We start from the raw sequence: 20,515 nt of genomic DNA, 5'->3' as shown, positions 1-20,515 counted from the left end.
TCTCTAGGAATGCTATTAGCCTCTATTCCTAAAATGTCCAGACTCTTCTCCTTCATCCAGGCCCCCTCCATAAATGCTCCTGCTCTTCGGAGACCTACGGCGATGTGTGTACGTCACCTATGGCCCACGGCTTAGCTCCTTACGGTCCAACCAAAGCCTTGCTGTCCTCTGACTAGAATGTAACAAGCACCTGATACATGTCTGACGGGTGACAGGTGGTCCTCTCTGAACCTAGGGGTTTCACTGCAGGCATAGGGCTTCCTGCAGTTTTGCTTCTCCTTAGGTACGCATTCTCTTCACCATTCCTGCTCGGTGTGTATGTTCTAATGTTTACGTCTCTCTGGTTCCATCACACTGATTTTCCAGCAAGCTCCCTCATTTTCATGATCTTTACTGAGTTCTTTGCTTGGCCATACAGGGGTCAGATGTTTTAAGAACAGTTTCCAACTTAATCTCACGATCCTCCACGGGCAGCAGGGAATCACCAGTCACCTAATCGGCACTAGTGCAGACTCGGCACTCAAGAGTTTCATCTGTCCTTCTCTCCGCGCCATCTCCCCCTGAACATAAAAGCACTCTGATGCTATTTCTGTCATCTACTCTTGCTTGTCTGGATAAGTAACTTCCTAGCAGAAATCAACCCAATCTTAAAAATTCATACAACTTGACTTCCCTAACTATATAATGTGTTTGTATTATTTTGTATCATGACACATAAAATCAAAGATTCTGGAGAAATATTCATCAGGCTCTACAGTTTAGAACATAAAACCTTTTCTGAATACTTGTGAGATTTAAAGAATGAAGTTAAAAATAGATATATACTATCTACTGAGTAGCAAGCTCTTAATTCTGTGAACTTGAGACCATGCATAGTTTCTGGAATCCGTCAAGTCCCTTAAAGCTGTTTGCAAAATTTTTTGAGTCTCCTATAAAGGGTAGCAACTAGACTGCACTGATGTTCCAAAGAGCAGTGGGTCCCAACCCTGGTAGGTCAGCAATACCCCCCAGAGCAGGGCTACTCAGAGTGTGGCCTAGGGATCTGGGCCCATAAGTAAACTTCTACCAGTCAGACAAGAGAAGTATACAAATACAAAGTAAGTTTAGCCACTTATGGGACATGGCTATATGACAGTGCCATCACATCCAAGTGTGCAATCCTTCTTCCAATATTTTACTGTATTTTATAAAAGTACTGGTGTCAGTTTATGACAGATTAGAAACCAAAGAGGAAAAAATTGGTCTTTTACTACAAGACCGTTTGTGAACCACGGACCCAGTTCCCATGCAGGAGATTTCAATTTCCAGGGTAGGCTCTAGGACTCTCTTTCTAGATCTTACAAGGGTGGCCAGGTGACTCGATGACTTGCTAGGAACGGAAACCACTGTTACAGGGTCCACTGCTTTATTTATTTTTCCTTTCTTCAAGCCTTTACTTTGAGACATGATGGAAAAAATGTGACAGGCACACATGGAAAAGATATGATCACAGTTAAATGTGAAGACAATCTAACCAGAAAGCTTTAATGCCTGTCAGCCAGTGTTGAAGTTCTGAATGTGACGTGCTGCAGGGCTGAAAGGAATGGTTATCAGTACTCTTCTCCTCCATCTTCACCCTCTCCTTCAACAGAACCCACACCGACCTCCTCGTAATCCTTCTCAAGGGCTTCAGAAAACTCCCCTTCCTTGATGCCCTCACCCTCATACCAGTGAACAAGGGCACGCTTGGCATACATCAGGCCAAACTTGTGGTCCAGGCGAGCCCAGGCCTCAGCAATGGGTGTGATGTTGCTCAGCGTGCACACAGCTTGCTGTACTCTGGCCACCTCTCCACCAGGTACCACAGTGGAAGGCAGGTCCACTGCTTTTAGTGCCAAGTCTTTTTCTGTGGTGATTTTGTTCTGGGGAGTTAGGAATCTGTTAAAATCAGCTGATCAAAGTTTTAAACTTGCTCATTTAGGGAAATGCACAAACTTAGTAACGCCGGCAATTTCAGGAGGCTCACAGATGCCTGGTGGCAAACCCCTGGTGTGAACATCACGGACAGATGTGGAAAGAGGGTGAACCAATGTTAAGTCACGAGTCTCCACACTGCTACTGAACCAGAGCCTTGGGAGATGCATGAGGAGCTCAGCGGGTACCCAGCTATCCGTATCCTCAGCACCTCTTCACCAGGCTGCCTGCCATTCTAGCTTAGTAACCCTGGGAGACTCCACAGGAGCACCTTATTAGGACATTTTCAAAGGAAGCTTTTACTCTATTATATGCCACTATAAAATACTTGCTTCTGAAAGCAATGAGCAGACAAGAAAGGGATTCATGAGGTGTGACGGTGACTCACTCTGAACTTTAAACACTGATCTTCAAAACTACATGGAATGTTTCTAAGGACACAGGATTTCTAAGAGGGCTCTCCTGAATTTTGACAACCATCTATGATAAAGGATGATATACACAAATATAATGGAAGATTAATACAAATTAAAATGTGGAGGAGACTCACTCATGGAGAAAAAGCCAATAATCTGTGCTTCTGGAGTGAACTAATAATTGTAACTGAGTACCCAGCTTCCTGTTAGCAAAGGCAAACGTGAAATACATATTCCTTAAGTTTTTAAATTGAGAAATGTAGTTTATTCAAAGTAGTTTTATACATATGTACATATATATGTAGATATATACAATATCTATTTGAAAAGATATAAAAATATATTTATTTATTTAAAATCCTTCTGGAAATGTTTTACAAGAGGAGGAAGGCAAGCAGTAAACCTTTCCAGGTTGCTACTGCTTTTCCACCTCCTCTCTTTCTCTTTCTCTCTAGCTTATTAATCCAACAAAATTCCATACCAGCTCTTTATTAGGTCTAGAAGAAGATGGGCAAAGTACTTACTTATCTTCATTTCTTCATTTCCTTTACATATTGTTTGTTTTAGCTGTTCAATCCTCATCTTGCAGGACATTATTTTCCATCTCTTAAAAAAATACAGTAAATATCATAAATGTTGTTCTCTTATGATGAATATGATTACCTAGGATCATTATTATTTTGAAGCATATCTTAGAAAACATAATGAAAAAAAAAGACCAATATAATTATATTTTTATAACTTTTATAACTAACAATGGTGAGTTACAACACATAAAAAAAATATTGTTCTCTTCAATGCAGAAGTTGGTAGGAAATTAAAACAGAAATTCACATTGTTGTGTTTTTCTTTAAATGCAAATCCCAATAAGTTAACATACAGTGTAATAATGATTTCGAATAGAATTTAGTGATTCATCACTTACATATGACACCAGTGCTCTTCCCAACCAGCACCCTCCTGAATGCTCCTGGCCCATTTAGTCCATCCTGCCCCCCACCCACCCAATACCCCACCAGCAACCCTCAGTTTGTTCTCTGTATTTAAGAGTCTCTTATGGTTTGTCTCCCCCTCTCACATAGTTCTTTTATGTGTTAATGAGGACAGAGAAAAATAGTGAAGGATATTCTCTTAACCTGCTCGGTCCAATATACAGTGAGTAATCACATGTAGCTATTTAAAAGTAATCTGAAATTACATAAAATAAAATTCAGTTCCTACTCAACACCACCCACATGTCAAATATTCAACACCACATGTGGCTAATGGCTACCATATTGGTGAGTCCAGATACAGATAGACCACAGAAGGTTCTACTACTACACTGCTCAAAACTCCTCACGCTATTTCCTGAGGAGACCATTAACATCATTGTATTATCTCACTAATACAATAAGCAGCTATGCCTTGCAAAATAATAAAAGCTTCAATAAAAACATAAGTTTCTCCCCCCAAGGTGAATAAAAGATCAGTAAAAATGCAAACTAGTAGTCAGTTAAAAAGTATGATTATCTGTTCTATACTGCGTCTATAAACATGGATAATTAAAAGCTTAAAACAGCATTCAAATGTTTATGGTGTTTAACACTGGTCTTAGTCCTGATGGTACAAGGTGAAGAGCAGACTGCACCGACAGTCCAGCTGGCAAAGTGCGAACCTCTCTGCTGGAGAGACATCTGAAGACAGACTCATGGGGACTGATGGATGGATTGAGAGATGAAATGGCAAGGAGAGGTCTTCACTTTGACAGGGCATTAGTCTTTAAGAACCAATATTGAAGTTTTTGATAGAAAAACTAGAAAACAGTGCAAGAAATTTACAAAAATGAGGATGAGATTCTTTAAATACCCTTTAGTGATCTTTTTCCATACAACATACTTTGTTTCTATAATAGAACCTAAGAATTCACTTATATCACATATATTCTTCAAGTATCATTGAGAAATTATGATGCTTATTGAGAAAAAAAGTAAACATCACAGAAGAGAAAAAATAAAATGAATGTTAGCTTGACTCCTTCCCATTCTTCAGGGGTAATCTCAAAGTTTAATGTGTATCTTTCCAGATTTTTTTAGAGTATATTTATATTTAAAACACATACACAGGTGGAATCCTACTTTACCCTAGCCTTGTTTGCTCTGTCACTAAGAAATAAACCCTGGACATCATTCTGCATCAACACATATGGATTGATTACACTATTTTTTTTTAACAGCTACACAGTATCAATTATTTATCTCATCCTGTTTGATGAGCATTTATTTATGGATTACTATCCATGCGGTAGTCAATTAGCTTCTCTATCCATAAAATCCCTGCATTCATACTTTTAGGAGAAAAATTGCCGAACACCAAATAAAACAAAACCACCAACTTGTCCTCCAAGCAAATATGTCAATGTACATATTCCCACCAACACTGAATAAAAGTGCGGTCAATCAAACTTCCTATTTTCATATGTTGTACTCATTTTATCCCAGTTTATGTTCATTTTGCTCAGGGTCTCCAACATATAGAACTTAAAAACTTTTAGGCAGTCTGTCAAAATGTTTTCCTTTATGGCTTATAAAGGCCTGCTCACCTGCAGATTACATACTCTCCCATACTTTCTTTTCATATTTTTAGGAGTTTCCTTTTCACACTTAATTATCAATCCATGTAGGCAGTGTGCCTTTACAATGAGTAAGTTTTTTCAAAAAGGACAGTTTATGGCTCCTGTATTCCTATGTCAATACCAGACTTCATACTTCTCCTTTAGGACGACTCTATAATTAATTGCCAGTACTCAGTGTTTGGGATCTAGATAAAATATGTGAGGGCTCACACTACAAATATATTCAAATAGAGGGCTGCAAAAAAATGATCAAAATAAATTTAAATTCAAAATGAACTGTTAAGCACTACCAACTTAAAAGCCTGTTAACCTCGTGTATAAAGAATTTTAAATACTTCTTACAGCTTACCAACTGATCTGTTATCCATTTTCCTTCCATAGCTTTTAACACTCTGTACAGAGAAAAGACAATAATAAATTTTGTGAAGCTCCAAAATGTAAAATCAACATGTTTTTAAAGTAACTTCTTAAAAATGGCTGGAAATACCAAAGTGAAACTTAGGCATTTAAAAATGTTTTCCAAATTCCCCATTCCCTGTAATTGTTTTTCCTCATCTCTTTCCTTTTGCATTTAAAAAAATTTTTTTAGTTATTTTGAAAGAGAGAGTACAAGTGGGGGAGGGGCAGAGAAAGAGGGAGAATTTCAAGCAGGCTCCTAACTACTAGTGCAGAGCCCATGTGGGCCTTGAATTCATGAAACCATGAGATCATGACCAGAGCCGAGCTCAAGAGTCGGACACTTAACTGACTGAGCCACCCAGGTGCCTTTAGGAGTTTCCTTTTCACACTTAATCATCAATCCATGTAGCAGTGTGCCTTTACAATGAGTAAGTTTTTACAAAAAGGACAGTTTATGGCTCCTGTATTCCTATGTCAATACCAGACTTCATACTTCTCCTTTAGGACGACTCTATTTAATTTAATAATTAAAAATTAATTATAATTTTTAATACTGCCCAGAGCATTTCTGTAAACATTCATAATAAATTTCCATAACAGCCAGAGCCTTTGTCCTCAGTCATAATCAATTGTTTCCATCAGTCATAATTATTAATGGTAACAGTTACAGAGTATTCATGATATAAAATGCAGACGTTCGGTTTTGAAAGAAACGGCACAACCTGACCTCTGTACAGATCAGTTCTATGGGGTAAAGTGTTCTGTGGAAGAAATAAAAGTTTCTGTGATTAAGTTAGAGAAATGACTTAAATAAATCTAAGTAGGTTTCGGTCATGCGGGGAGTCTCAGAAGACTTAATCTGCTTACGAATATGTTCCTCAGACCTGGGGTACATCTGGAGAACAGTGACTGGGTCAGTTTGGGACAGAAGATTCTACAAGACGATTCTCAATTTCAGAGGATAGGAGATTCATCAGGGGTGCGTGTTAATAACTCAGAATCCAGTGCCTTCCCCTACTCCACACCCAGTGAGTCAGAATATCTGAGGACAGGATTTCATGAATCTGCATTTTTAACTACTACCTCAGCTAATGAATGTAGATGAATGCAGACCACACTTGCAACACGCTGATCCAGAAGAAGTAAGATAAACAGGAGAAGTGATGTCCTATAGAAGCCCCAATATTTGCCTACCATTTTGGACCCATTTGCCCCACATCAATTACCAGAGCCAGGGATCTAATTCATCCGTGTAGCCACTGAGTGCCTGCTGCGTACCAAGCACTGGGTCTGATCCCAATATTTTCTAGGAAATTGATAATCTCTAATTTGCTTCTCCCATTTGCACTGCTCTTCCATACTTTGAGATTGTATGCTTAATTCAACAAGTTAGCAATCCATACATCTGCATACCACAGCACTGAATTAAACCATAGGGTGGCCAGAGAACCTCCAGACATGGAAAATCAAAACGGAAACTCACTCTTTTTGAAATTCTTCTTGCTTGCTCTTAAGTTGGTTTAACCTTTCTTTCTTGTCTATAAACCTGTAAGAAAAAAATTTAATGTTTTATTTAAATGTTCATTCTTTAATATTTATTTTTTTTATTTGAAAGAGATAGAGAGAGCGAGTGCACGCGTGCACAGGGGAGGGGCAGAGGGAGAGAATCCCGAGCAGGCTCCAAGCTCAGTGCAGAGCTGGACACAGGGCTGGATCCCATGACCTGAGCTGAAATCAAGAGTTGGATGTTCAACCAAGCGTGTCACCAAGGCACCCTTTAAATGTTCATTCTTTTCAGATCAGTGAGATTTTGCAAACCCCTGAGAGCCAATCATTTCCACAGAATCATCTGGAGACATCACAGTCCTAAAATTAAATACACATCTTCTCAATCGGGTACACACAAAGCTGTTTACCCTATTTGCTCATTTTCAAACTAAGTTCAAATCGTCAGCTTTAAAATTCTTTCATGGGAAGGGCACCTGACTGGTTCGGTTAATCAACCAATTTCGGCTCAGATCATGATCTTGAGGTTCATGAGTTTGAGCCCCAAACTGGGCTTGGGATTCTCTCTCTCTGTCCCTCTCCCACTTGTGCATGCAAAATAAATGTCAACTTTAAAAATAAAGATAAAAAGGGGTGCCTGGGTGGCTCAGGTAGTTAAGCGTCTGACTTCGGTTGTCATAATCTTGAAGTTCATGGGTTTGAGCCCGGTGTTGGGCTCTGTGCTGACAGCTGAGAGCCTGGAGCCTGCTTTTCAGATTCTGTGTCTCCCTCTGTTCCTCCCTCACTTGTGCTCTGTCTCTCAAAAGATAAATAAACATTAAAAAGAATTTTTTTAACAAAAATAAAATTCTTTTATGGGTTTAGGGGTGCTCGGCTGGCTCAGTCAGTAAAATTCTTTCATGGGTTTGTAAAATATGCCTAGAAGCCCCGCCCTGAAGGTTAAATTATCTTCTAAAACAGTCACATCAGAGTACTACAGTGAATTTGAATTCAAGGAAATTGAGGCTTCTAATATAAACACGATTTTAATTATTTAGCTTAATTCAATCCTGCTCTCACCTATAAATTGGTTACTTATAATTTTTAAAGTATGATGTTTTTTCTCTACTAATTTTATTGCTAGTTATTATGGGCTAACAAGTTACTTAGAACAAGTTATCGATAGTAAGGGATATCACATTGCAGTTCATTTTCTCTGTCAATCTTCTACCCCATATCCTTATCATTTTCTTCCTGCTACCTTATTTGGGGTTTAGTTTGCCCCCCACCTTTTTGGCGTTTAAGGTGGAAACTTAGATCATCAATTTAAATAAATTTTAAGCCTCTCTCTTTTTAATATGACCATATAAAGTCATATTTAGCTAAACCCCCAAATTTTAAAAAAATATTTTTAAAGTTTTTAAATTTACTTATTTTAAGAGAGGGGGAGGGAGGTAGAGGGAGAGAGAAAGAGGGAAAACGAATCCCAAGCAGACTCTGCACTGTCAGCATGGAGTCCAATGTGGGACTCAATGATATCATGAACTGTGATATCATGACCTGAGCTGAAACCAAGAGTTGGATGCTTAGCCAGCTGAGTCACCCAGGCACCCCAACCCCCAAATTATTGAAAGGGTATGTTTTCATTATCATTTAGTTTGGAATTGCTAATTTTCCATAAAGTCCCTCCTTGACCTGTAAGTTATTTAGAAGTATATTGCTTAATTTCCAGATATATGAGCTTTTCTAGGTAACTTATTGTTAACTGTTTTTTGACTTGGTCACAGAATATACTCTATGAGATTTCAATCTTTTGATTTAAGAGCGTCCTATGGCCTTGGATCTGGTATGCCCTGGTGAAAAGTTCCCTGTGTACCTGAAAGAATATGTATTCTATAGCTGTTAGATACAGTGTTCTATAAAGGTCAACTGGCTGAAGGTGACTAACAGTGTCATTCAGATCTTCTAGATCTGTACTATTCACTAACAAGGTAGTCACTAGTCACATGTGCTACTGAGTTTCTAAAATGTGCCTAGCTGCATTATAAGGATCTGGGTAAAAAAAAAAAAAAAAAAAAAAAAAAAAAAAAAAAAAAATCATAGGACTAACATCACACAACTGATTTTTAAACAAGCTAACAGTAGCTTTTTTCAAAGAAAAAAAAAACACAACGATAATGCTATATGCTATAAGTAACATAGTATGGAGTACAGGATTAGGCTTTTGGCTGTCTCCCAAGTTCCCAGCCTAAATGAAAACAACTTAACAGAACAGTAACAGCCCCAGAAATCTCTTCCTTAAAATCATCCAGGTTAAAAGGAGTCTCTCTAAAATATCATTTCTAAAACCCCATGTTTTAGAAACATATCCAAAGATACCTACTTCAAAGTGGAATGGATTGATACACAAAGGGATAAAGACAATGTGGTAAATACACACGATGAAATATTATTCACCCATAAAAAAGAGTAAGATCTTGCCATTTGGGACAACATGGACAGACCTGGAGGGAATTATGCTAACTGAAGTAAGACAGACACAGAATGACAAATAACATATGATTTCACTTATATGGAGAATTAAGAAAAAAAAGACAAGAAAATACTTAAATACAGATTATTAACTAGAGGAGAGGTGGGGGGGAGATAAAGGGGATTAAGAGGGACAAATTTCCCATTATGAAATAAATAAGTCAGGGAGATGAGAAGTACAGCATAGGGAACATAGTCAATAACTTGTATGGTGTGACAGATGGTGACTACACTTACACTGAGTAATGAATAGAAGTGTCAAATCAATACGTTGTACAACTGAAACTAATATAACATTGTATGTTAATTACACTTCAATTTTAAAAAGAGAAAAAAATGGAAGGGATAAAAAATTCTAATTATGACCCTACAATAGTCACTAAAAACATAAAATGTTAAGAAAGCAAATCAAGTAATATTATACATGTATATGACCACATTAAAACTAAATTAAAAAATTTAGTTCTTCAGTTGTACTAACCACATTTCAATAGCCACATACGGCTGCTGGCCTCGCAGAAAGTTGTACCAAGGAGCACTGCAATGGCCAGTAAGGCAGTAATTACAGGAAACAGTACTAGAAAACTCTGAAATCAGTATGGAATTTAGACAAACCCATAGATTTATCAGTTAATTTATCAGGCATTTACTATGTGCCTGCAACTTACAACAAAGCATCTTCCAGGATATTAAGAGATCTAATTACACAGATCATTGTGTACTCCTGGACATACCGCTTGACATATGCTTCCATTTTCGTGTATCAAAAATGAGAAACTAATGTGGTATTTACTTCTACCTCACTGAGGCAATGTGGTGATTCATGTTCTAATAACCTGAAGGAGATGACAAACTTACAAGACTCATCAAACCAGGCAAACAAACGACTGACATGGAAGATTAAATCTTGCTTTTAGAGATGATAAAAGTTCTCCTTTCATATCTGCTGTAAAAAGGCCACTTTGCACAAAAACAAATTGGGATGACAAACCACCGTGCTCAGCTTTATACTGAGCTGGTTCTCTTGGGCTTTGTTAAAAAACAAACAAACTTAAAATGTAAATACACAGTTGCCAGCAGGAATAATAAACAAAAGATAACAATTCCTACCGTATCAAACACTTCTGAGTCATGTTATTCTTCATGAAGGAAATTAAAAATAGGTGGTGTTAACAAAGCTAAACAGTGGAGCAGATGAGATCAAGGAATGTGGCTGGGTCAGCATTCAACTGCTCATCTGTACACTCATCCGTTCTCTCATCCGTTCTCTGCATTCTCCATCCCACCACTGATAGAAAGATAGAGAATCCATTCCACAATTTTGTGCTTTCTCAAGATGGCTTCCAAGATGTAGAAAAATTAATACAGTCATCACATTCAAACTAGATTTGAGGATACATGTTTTACCAAAAGGGGGGGGGGAATATTTTATGTATTGCCTTTCAAGTAGGGTTGATCACATAAAAATATCTTGTCTTTTTTCATGTCAGAACAGACTAATTTCATTATTTAATACACAGAATCTCACCGAATGGACATCCTATATTTATATGAACTCCTCGTACTGATGAACACTGGCATCACTTCTGAATTTTCACTCTATCAGCAGTGTTATAAGTGAATCCCCTAGTACACAAATCTTTAAAAGCTTTTAGGTTTCTCAGAAATTCCTATAAATAAGATAAACTTCTGGGTCAAATACTTACATGCTAAATTCTGGCAGTTGGCTTTAAATTTCCTTGCAATCATTTCATAAAATTTACAACCCCACCAACAGGAAGTAACAGGACCTGTTTTATCTCACTCTCTCCAAAAACTGCACATTTCTTTTTAGTCTTTACTAAATTGATTGGCCTCCTTCCCCTTCCATCAAAGATAGTTCATAATTCATTTATTTGCCTTTATTTCACTATTAGAAATGTTATATACCTTTTCCTTACTACTTACTTTTCTTTGTTGTTCCCCTACGTCTTTTGTTCATTTTTCTAATAGCTTTTTTAAGGGTTATTAAGGAAATTAGCCATTTTTCTTTCCAACTTCATGACATTATTTTTTTTTATTTGCTTTCTGCCTATCTGTGTTTCTGCTTTAGCGAACTTTCCAAACTTTTACACAGATACATTTAGCAATTATTTTGATGTCGAATGATTCTAGATTTGTGTTGTTTTCTGAAAAGAGTCTGCCAGTGACCAGTACCAAGCACCAGGGCTTTTACTCGTTATATTTTCTCTCCCAATTCAGAAATACCGTGCATGTTATTTCCCGAAGTCCTCCAAAACTCAAGAGTTGTTTTTTCCCCCCTAAAAAAGCCACTTCCTTAAATGGACTTCATCTCCTGAATTCTTCCATACTTTTGCAACCATGATTTTCTTCCCCATTAACAAAGGACTCCCTTAAACTGACTTTCAAACAGTCCCCCTGCAATAGAGAGTGGTGAGAATTAGGAGGCTATGGTCACACGGTGCCCTGGTGCTTCCAGAGTCGGCACACGGCCCAGGTCGGGGCATCACGCCTGTCTGGGCTCCCTTGGAGATGGGTTAGAGCTGGCCCTGCGAAGGAAGGAAGGCATTACAAACAGAGGAAATGCTGCTGTTTCACAAGGCAAAGAGCTACTTTATCCTGCACCAAAGCATTTCAACACAGCAGGTGGGATAACAGGGTTAGGAGTGTGCTGCTGCTGAGGCATCAGTTAAGAGGGTGAGCCCCGTCACTCCACCTTGTTTCAGGGCCACAGACCATCATGGGCAACTGGGTGGATCTATTCACAGGCTGAACTATCCACACAAGCCTCCTTCATACCACCAGAAAACTCACCAGGGCGTCTACTCTATCAGAGATCCATATTATTAATTCTATTAATTCTAGGTGATAACATCCTCATAACACCCATAACTGAGTACCTTCCATGTCCTAAGCATGTCCTTTGCTAAAATAACTCTAATCTCTCTATCTGCCTGCCGCTTACCCTTATCATAGGGATCTTTGTGCCTAAGAGTATGGCAACAGAAAAGTCTGAGAAACACTAATGAATTTTAAGAAAGTGAAAAAATAATAACAACCTTTCAAATATGGAGTTGACAGCCTTAAAAAATATTAAACCCTTTGAACCAGTTATTGCAGTTCAAAGAAACAGATCAGAAATGAGGTGGAAGATTTGTTTGAAGCCACCAATCACGAAATCAGTGAAATCCGTCATAACAGCAAAATTGGACACAACATTAATGTTTAATAGGAGAATGATTTATTGGATGATACTATACTGCCATGCAGGACATGATAACATTTTTGAGGACAAGACATGAGCATGTGTTTGAGATGTTGGGGGGAAAAAGGCACAACACACTATGTACACATGGTATGATTCCAAATGGGAAAAAAAAATGTATTTAGTATGCATGAGCGTGCAGGAGCACGCACGTGTGCAGGCGCGCGTGTGCGTGCATGCGCGCTCACACACACACAGCAACAAGGCTGGGAGGAGATATGACAATTAACAGAGATGTGAGAATATAGATAAAGCGTTTCCTTTTAGGTATTTCTGTACTTTATAAGTTTTCTACAATACGCACACATACATCTACAATCAGAAAAAAAAAAGATACCAATCAAAATTTCTCACGCTCCCTCTTAAAGGACCATCTACACTATAAAAATATATACATAATCCCCTAAATTCTTAGGTCTCCTGAGACAGATTTTAGTCCTTGACTTCCTTAAATCTAAAAGGGGAAATGAACATGAATAGCTTTTAGGTTGCTGGTGGAGAAGATTCCCCATCTCTAATTTGGAGAATAGGTTTGTTAGAAGAATCCATAATTTCTGGCTCTAGAAATAAGGCAGTGAGGCTTTCCAGGCAAAGGTGATAGAGCATGGCCTATGTCTGGGAGCCAGCAATCTCCCCTATACAAGTAGAGATGGTTGAAGAACTAAATATTTCTTCAATTAAAATACTAACACGGTGAGAATTACTAGTCACCAAATTTTTCTTCCTTAAATTCTTTAGGCATACAAAGGTTATGATATTTACTGATAAATGTAATATGAAATAAAACAAGACATGGTCCAGATCAGGATGGTTATATGAGAAAACACAGTAAAAATATACTCCACTCGCAGGAATGAAGGTTAACAGTCATTAAAAGAAAATAGGAACAAACCACCATTTCATTTCCTCGTTTGCAAAATGGGAATAAAGCTTACTCTACTTGGTGACAAGGATTAAGTACAATAAATGTGAACATAAGGTACAGGCAACTTACTATCATGTACTACATGTTAGTTTCCCTTTTTCTTCTTTGCAGTGAGTGATTTTGTACTTAATCTCACTAATGTATTAAATTGAACTACATATATAAAAATATAGTTCAGATCTGGAAGTGAGTTTAAGAATTAGCATAGCCCAGGGGTAAATAAAATACAAATACTCTGAATTGCCTCATGTTAAAAATAGGTTAATAACTCATGGGTCTGTGGTAGGGAACAAATGAGGTAATAAATGTGAGAGCCTTTTATAAATTCTAAAAGGCATAATGATAAGAGCAGCCACTGACACTGATGGAAAACAGAAGTTGTATTTTCTTAGCAGACCCACATATGTTGGCATAAACACAATTAGTAAGATGCACGGGATGGGAGTTGAAACCCTTTCTGAAGGACATAGTCAAATAGCAGTAAGGTTGATAAACTCTTATCTAAATAAAGATGGGGTGTTTAGTCAACCATAGAGCTATTGTTCTGCTGAGTAAGGTATACAAACGTGGGTTCAGAACCGAATTCTCAAAACAGTAGATTCTTTTAAGTTTATTTGAGAGAGAGAGGGTGTGCACGTGTGATGAGGGAGGGGCAGAGAGAAGATAAAGAGAATCCCAAGCAGGCTCCATGCTGCCAGCACAGAGCCCAACATGGGGCTCAATTTCAAGACCATGGGATCATGACTTGACTGAAACAAGAGCCAGACACTTAACTGACTGAGCCAGGTGCCCCCTTCAAGACAGATTTTTTTTTAAATGTTTATTTATTTTTGAGAGAGCACAAACAGGGAAGGGTAGAGAATCCGAAGCAGGCTTTACAATCACAACAGAGAGCCCAATGCAGGGCTCGAACTCATAAACCACGAGATCATGACCGGAGCCAAAGTCAGATGCTCAATTGACTGAGCCACTCAGGTGCCCCAAGACAGTACATTCTTTTTTTTTTAAAGTAATTTTTTTTTAAAGTTTTATTTATTTCTAGGAGAGAGAGAGAGAGACAGCGTGAGCAGGGGAGGGTCAGAGAGAGAGGGAATCACAGACTGAAACAGGCTCCAGGCTCTGAGCTGGCAGTCAGCACAGAGCCCGACGCAGGGCTCGAACCCACGAACCGCGAGATCATGACCCAAGGGAAAGTCGGACGCTTAACCGACTAAGCCACCCAGGCGCCCCAAGACAGTACATTCTTAAAGGGCTACAATGATTGACAACCAAAAAGATCCCAGAGAGAGAAAAGAAATATCTAAACAATACTTTTTTTGATGTTGGGTGTGTCTTCCCCTTGAAATCTTCAGTAACATCCAGAATTTATTTTCTGCTCATCTTTTATCCCACCACTCTATTTAGCACTTTACTTTCCTGGTAAAAGCGTAACATATATTCTCAAAGCTCATCAGTGACTATAATGCTGCATCATTCCTGAAAACCTACTTATAAAAGCAATATCCATATTCTTTTTTAATCCAAGTTAAAATAACTGGTTCCTAAACCAGCAGGCAGATTCTCTGGGGTGCTATGCTGTCTGTTATCCTCAAATTATGTTCCCCATCTCATTCCTATACCTATCATAACCTGGTAACCAATTTCTTTCCAGTCTTGAGTAGAAAGATTAGTTTAACTTGTCACTTATCTATTGGGTAACAGTATTGTGCTTGGTGTCAAATAATTTACACCAGAAAACTATGTTCCCATAAAAAGCCCTATAATTTAAAAATGTTCACCAGTACAAGATCCAAAGATACTGTGTTGATAATACTGCTTAGTATTAAAGAAACACATAAGCTGGGGCTCCTGGGTGGCTCAGCTGGTTAAGCAACCGACTCTTGATTTCGGCTCAGGTCATGATCTCACGGTTTGTGGGACTGAACCCTGTGTCAGGATCTGTGCTGGCAGTGTGGAGCCTGCTCAGATTCTTTCCCTCCCTCCCTCCCTCTGCTCCTCCCTTGCTCACTCGCTCTTTCGAAAATAAACAAACTTAAAAAAAAAAGCAGCATGCAAGCTAAAAGGCAGATGAAAATCAGAGAAAAAAATGAATATTGTTTTAGGAATGGGACCAAGGTGGGAGACGAGGAAAAAACAGAGTTGGTGAGTATACCAAGATTTAAAGTCTTTCCACTGAACATAAACAGGAAAAAAATCATTTAGATATTTTTCAATCTATCCACCAAACTCAGGTAAGTCCACAAAGTTATACACAGACACATGGACCCTTCTTAGGAGTCAAAGGAACTAACTGCAGTGAAGTAGAATGTTCATTAATATCTAATTTTCTTTGAACTGCACAACTATTAAAACATTTACATTCAGCTAGTCCATTAACAAAACCTGAAAAAACACATTTACAAGAACTTTGATATGCATTATAACATTGAAGATCCACATACACGCAGCTAATTTGGCGAATTTGCTGAAAAAAAATCAGAGGTTAAGCAAGGGTTTTTACACTGTGCTGTAAGTGTCCATATTTTATTTCCAAGTGTTTTCCCACAGGTGGTGAGGGGCTTTTCATAAAGTAAAAGGAAAAAAAAAAGACCGAAGGCAAAGCAGAGAAGACAAAATCTTTTAATACCGAAGACAGTGAAATATGTCACAATCAAGCTATGGCCTGCACACTTGAAGGCTCATTAGCAGTAAGTGTAAATCCTCGAGAGCAAGCGACCTTTCTCCTCTGTAACTTTCCAGGATATTTTATGGAGATAGCTGTATCCATTGGGAGCTCATTAAGAAATGATTTGACTATTAGGACAGTGGTCTTGGGTCTTAAAAGATTCTTACATCGTACTAGATATGAGGCACTGTCTGGGAACAAAGGAAAACAAACAGTCCGCTTGTTAAGGAATGCACAGTTGGGAAAAGGGAAAGATGGAGGGAGAAGTGAAGCTAGCTAGCTAGGCAGACCACCGTGGCAGTCCTGTTATCCCTGAACCCTAAAGTGCCTTTTTTTATCTCTAAATTTTGAATAGTTCCGGTATTTCTGTTTAGTCAGAAAAAGAAATCTACTATTACACACCTCTCTTCTGAAAATTCACTTTAATGTTCAGATTTAGCAAAAAAATTTCCATCTCCGTTTTTAAAGTGGTATTGCCTTTGCCATTCTCCCAACAGTATGCCTAATATGTGCTACCCACTGCGGCTGCACAAAGCACTGGTGATCCAATTAAACAAAACCAGAATTCATGCCTCATGGAACTACATTCTGGAGATATCTTCCTCAAATAACATTTCGTATCATGCTCAGCACCATCAAAGAACTGCATATTGCAATAGAAAAGAATGAGGAAAGACCAAAGTCAGGGAAGGCCTCGCTAAGAAAGTGACATTTTTAAGTGGGGACATGAAAGACAAAGTGGCAATCAGGAGGAAAAGTGTTCAGGCACAAGGAACAATAAGGGAAAAGGCCCAGTTGTGGAAAAGGTTTCATGTGTTTGAGGATTTGAGAGAAGGTCCCGGACTATGGAGAAATAGGAAGGAGCATGGCAGAAGTTTCTTTTCTAAATGCTTAATATATGCTAGACGTCACGCTAAGTACTTTAACGCATGCTCTTACGTGATCACTACCAAACCTATGAAGTTAGAGGTCTCCCCACCCCCTTTTCAAAATAAAATAAACAGGCATCGGAGAGGTTAAAAAACTTGTTCAAAACCACAAAGCACGTAGTAGAGTGTGGATTTGATTCAATGCAGCATGCATCCAAAGCCCACACTTTAACTCAAACTTACAAAGTTAGAAGATAAACAGTAGACAAATCAAATGGAGCTTTAAATGCCACATTAAGGAGCTTAAATTTTATTTTAAATGCAGTGGAAAGCCACTGAGAAGTTTAAACAAAACTGTGACATTATCTGATTTACATTTCTACTGCGGTTGCTGTGTGGAGGAGTTGTATGCTTAAATGAAAGGAAATCAATAAGCAGTTGGGAGAGAAATGATGGTTGTCTAGACAAGAAGTAAACCAATTCAGGATCTATTACGGAGCAGACCAAATTAGCCTTGCCAATGATTTGGATACACAGAATAAGAAAAAAGGGCAAGTCTCAAATTCTAGGTTTCTGGATTTAGTAACAAATGGATCATGATGGATAATATGAACTGGTTTAGGATCAGACTAAGTTTAGGAAAAAGAGATAGTCACTCAATTGTTCAACAAATCTTTATTAAGCTTCTATTATGTGAAAGCAATCTGCAAAACTGATAACGTTTCATCTTCATAGAGCTTCCATCACTTGGGGCAGGGGAAGGCAGGTAGACAAATTCACACACAAACCATAAGATAGTGCTAAGGGGTATGGAGAATAACAAAACAGGTTAAGTGGAAAAAGAGGTTACTATTTTAATTAAATGGTTAAGAGTTTCTCTAATGTATGAGCAGAGGCCTTAAGGAAACAAAGGAAGCAGGCTGAAGATTTCTTGGAGAAAAGAGTTCCTGGCAGTCTGATTAAGACTGCAGTGGCCCCGAGACCGGAGTGTTCTTGGTATGTTTGAGGACTGGCAACGAGGTCAGGGTGGTATAGCAGACTAGGTAAGGGAAAAAATAATAAGAGATCAGAGAAGAAGAGACAACATGGAACTTCTATTAAGGATTTTGCCTTTTCTTTTTTATACTTTGGGTAAAACAGGAAACCCTTGCAAGATTGAAGATTTGAAGAATAGAAGAGTAGTGTTACTCCAGCTGCAATACAAAGGAAATTACACTGTAAGGAAGCAAGGGTGGAAGCAGAAACTCAACAGTCAATAATCCTCTGATCACACCAGGAGCTAATGAAACGGTCAGATTTAGACAGGTTTAAAAGAGCAAACAGGATTTGCCGATGGGATTAGATATGGTGGCGTTGACAGAAAAGTCAAGAAAGGCAGGCAGGGTTTTTTGACATGTATCAAAAAAGAATGAGGTTACCATTTATTGGGTTGGTACATGAGCATGTAAAGAACAGATTTATCATAGAAAACCATGAGTTTACCATATTAAGATGGAGCTACTTATTACAAATTTAGAGACTGATGCCGAGCAGGCGGCTATTTACTGGATTTCAGAGAGGTCTGGATTGGAGATACAAGTCAAGCAGTCTTTAGCATTCATGAGAACGTATATGGGAAAAAGTACAGACAGAGAAGACAGTCCAGAACTGAAGCCTTAATAAACTCCATCAGTTAGTGGTTTCTATCTCATGCCTAGTAGTCTTATAATAAAGCAACTGGGTTCATTTTTAAAGCTATCACTTATTACACCAGCAGTTTCTGAAGTCATCAAGTGCATCAATGAGACACAGCAATGAACTAAAAAGATATATAAATCCCAAAAGACAAACTCCATTTATGACCAAAGAAGTACTAGAAACTCAAAATATTTCTAAATATAGAGGCGGTACAATCCAGTGGTTAAGTGCACAATATATGGGTTCAGCTGCCTGGATTTTAATTCTGATCCTTATGCTCATTATCTGTGTGACCAAGGCGAGGCACTTACTGTGCAGCTTCCTCAATAGTAAGTTGGAGATAATTAACATACTGGGCTGTTGTAAATAAATTAATACCTAGACTTCAACGCTCAAACTTTCCTTACTATCAATAACACTGAATCACTGAAACAAACGTTGAGACCCTGCAGTTAATCGGACTAATTTTTCAATCATCTTAACCAGGGACTTGTAGCTCTGTGTTTAAATTTCAAAACAAGGCCAAAATATGTTCCTAAATTCAATTTTCTTAAGGGCTTGCGGCTCCCAGTCTGGATTTTTAAAGAAAGCCAAAATATATCGCCAAAAGCCTTAGCATCTTTGGAGGCAGAGGGGGGAAAGAAAGCAACTAGCTAGTCCTAATTCATACATCAGAACAATCGTGCCTCATAACAAGATCCAGCTGTGACACAGGGTATCACGACCCCCGAATCCTTCGTAACCAGTTATCTGATTCTCTTCTGGTGTCTCCTCTAGAGAATGTGCTTTAGAAGATAAAGGTTAAACCAAGCTTTTGAATGAAGTGCAGCAAAGTACCGAGAATCCAACTCTATGAGAGTAATAGGGGAAGACTTATCAAGAGTCACCATCTAACCCTTTATCTTTATCTACCCAGGAGCACCCCGGACTCTTCTCCCGTGGGTTATAGGTAAACCGCGACCTTCCCTCATCTGGTCCCCACCCCCCGACCCTGACCCCTGGGAGTAAAGCGCCGGCGCAAAGCAGCTACCCTCCCCATTTCCCCCTCCTCGCTCCGGGCCCCGGACCCAGGCCCTAGACTCAAACCTCTCTATTCGCCGAACGGGAGGAAACACCCAGGAAAGAAACAATAGAGCCGGGGCAGCTGCCGTACCTCTCTCGGTCGCGGCCGTCGAAGTAGACGAAATCGCCGTTCTGGACGCACCTGGCGCAGGTCAGCCGCCGGCGGGTGGTGTTGCACAGCGGACAACGCTCGACCGCCACGTACAGCCCCTCCGCGTCGTCCACGGAGTCCACCAGGTCCCGGGCGAGCGGCCGGGGCCCGCAGCCAGGAGCCTCCAGCGCCCGGGCTCCCTTCCCACTGGGAGACGCCATGATGGCCTGAGAGCAGAGCCAGTCACGTGGGATTTTGTTTTCAACCAGGTGCATCCTGGGCGAGGAGGAGGGGCCTCGGGAGGTGCCGAGAGGGCGGGCGGGGTCCCGGCGCGCCCCTCGCCCAGCCTCTCCGAGCTGTCGGCCAGGCGGGCTGGCGGGCGGCGCTGCCGCTTTTCCTGATCGCCTGAGGGGCAGCCAGCCCCAAGCGGGGAGAATTGTGTTAGAGGGACGGGCCGGCCAAAGAAAATGTCATCATCCTCTTGGTCGTGCCAGAGCTACAAGTGAACGCCTCAAACTTGTGCAAGAAATAGTAATACACTGCCCTAGGGAATTTGGGGAAA

The 20,515-nt window shown here is 39.4% G+C and overlaps 1 protein-coding gene across 2 annotated transcripts in view; it reads right to left on the bottom strand.

Annotated features, from left to right (window-relative positions):
- The window catches only part of ATG14 (autophagy related 14), a 38,798-nt gene extending 18,582 nt beyond the window's left edge, over nt 1-20,216 (bottom strand). For both annotated transcript variants that reach the window (XM_039240486.1, XM_039240487.1), the window contains exons 1-4: nt 19,954-20,216; nt 6,866-6,928; nt 5,333-5,375; nt 2,894-2,975 (exon numbers count right to left, since the gene is read on the bottom strand). In XM_039240486.1, the coding sequence (XP_039096417.1) occupies nt 2,894-2,975; nt 5,333-5,375; nt 6,866-6,928; nt 19,954-20,174 (409 nt within the window). In that variant the 5' untranslated portion in view covers nt 20,175-20,216. The remainder of the gene's footprint in view (nt 1-2,893; nt 2,976-5,332; nt 5,376-6,865; nt 6,929-19,953) is intronic.
- Nucleotides 20,217-20,515: the final 299 nt, after the last annotated feature.

Source organism: Hyaena hyaena, unplaced genomic scaffold (genome assembly GCF_003009895.1).
Source record: "Hyaena hyaena isolate Hyena2069 unplaced genomic scaffold, ASM300989v1 scaffold_175, whole genome shotgun sequence".
NCBI lineage: Eukaryota > Metazoa > Chordata > Mammalia > Carnivora > Hyaenidae > Hyaena > Hyaena hyaena.
This window is presented reverse-complemented; position numbering and strand designations above follow the sequence as displayed.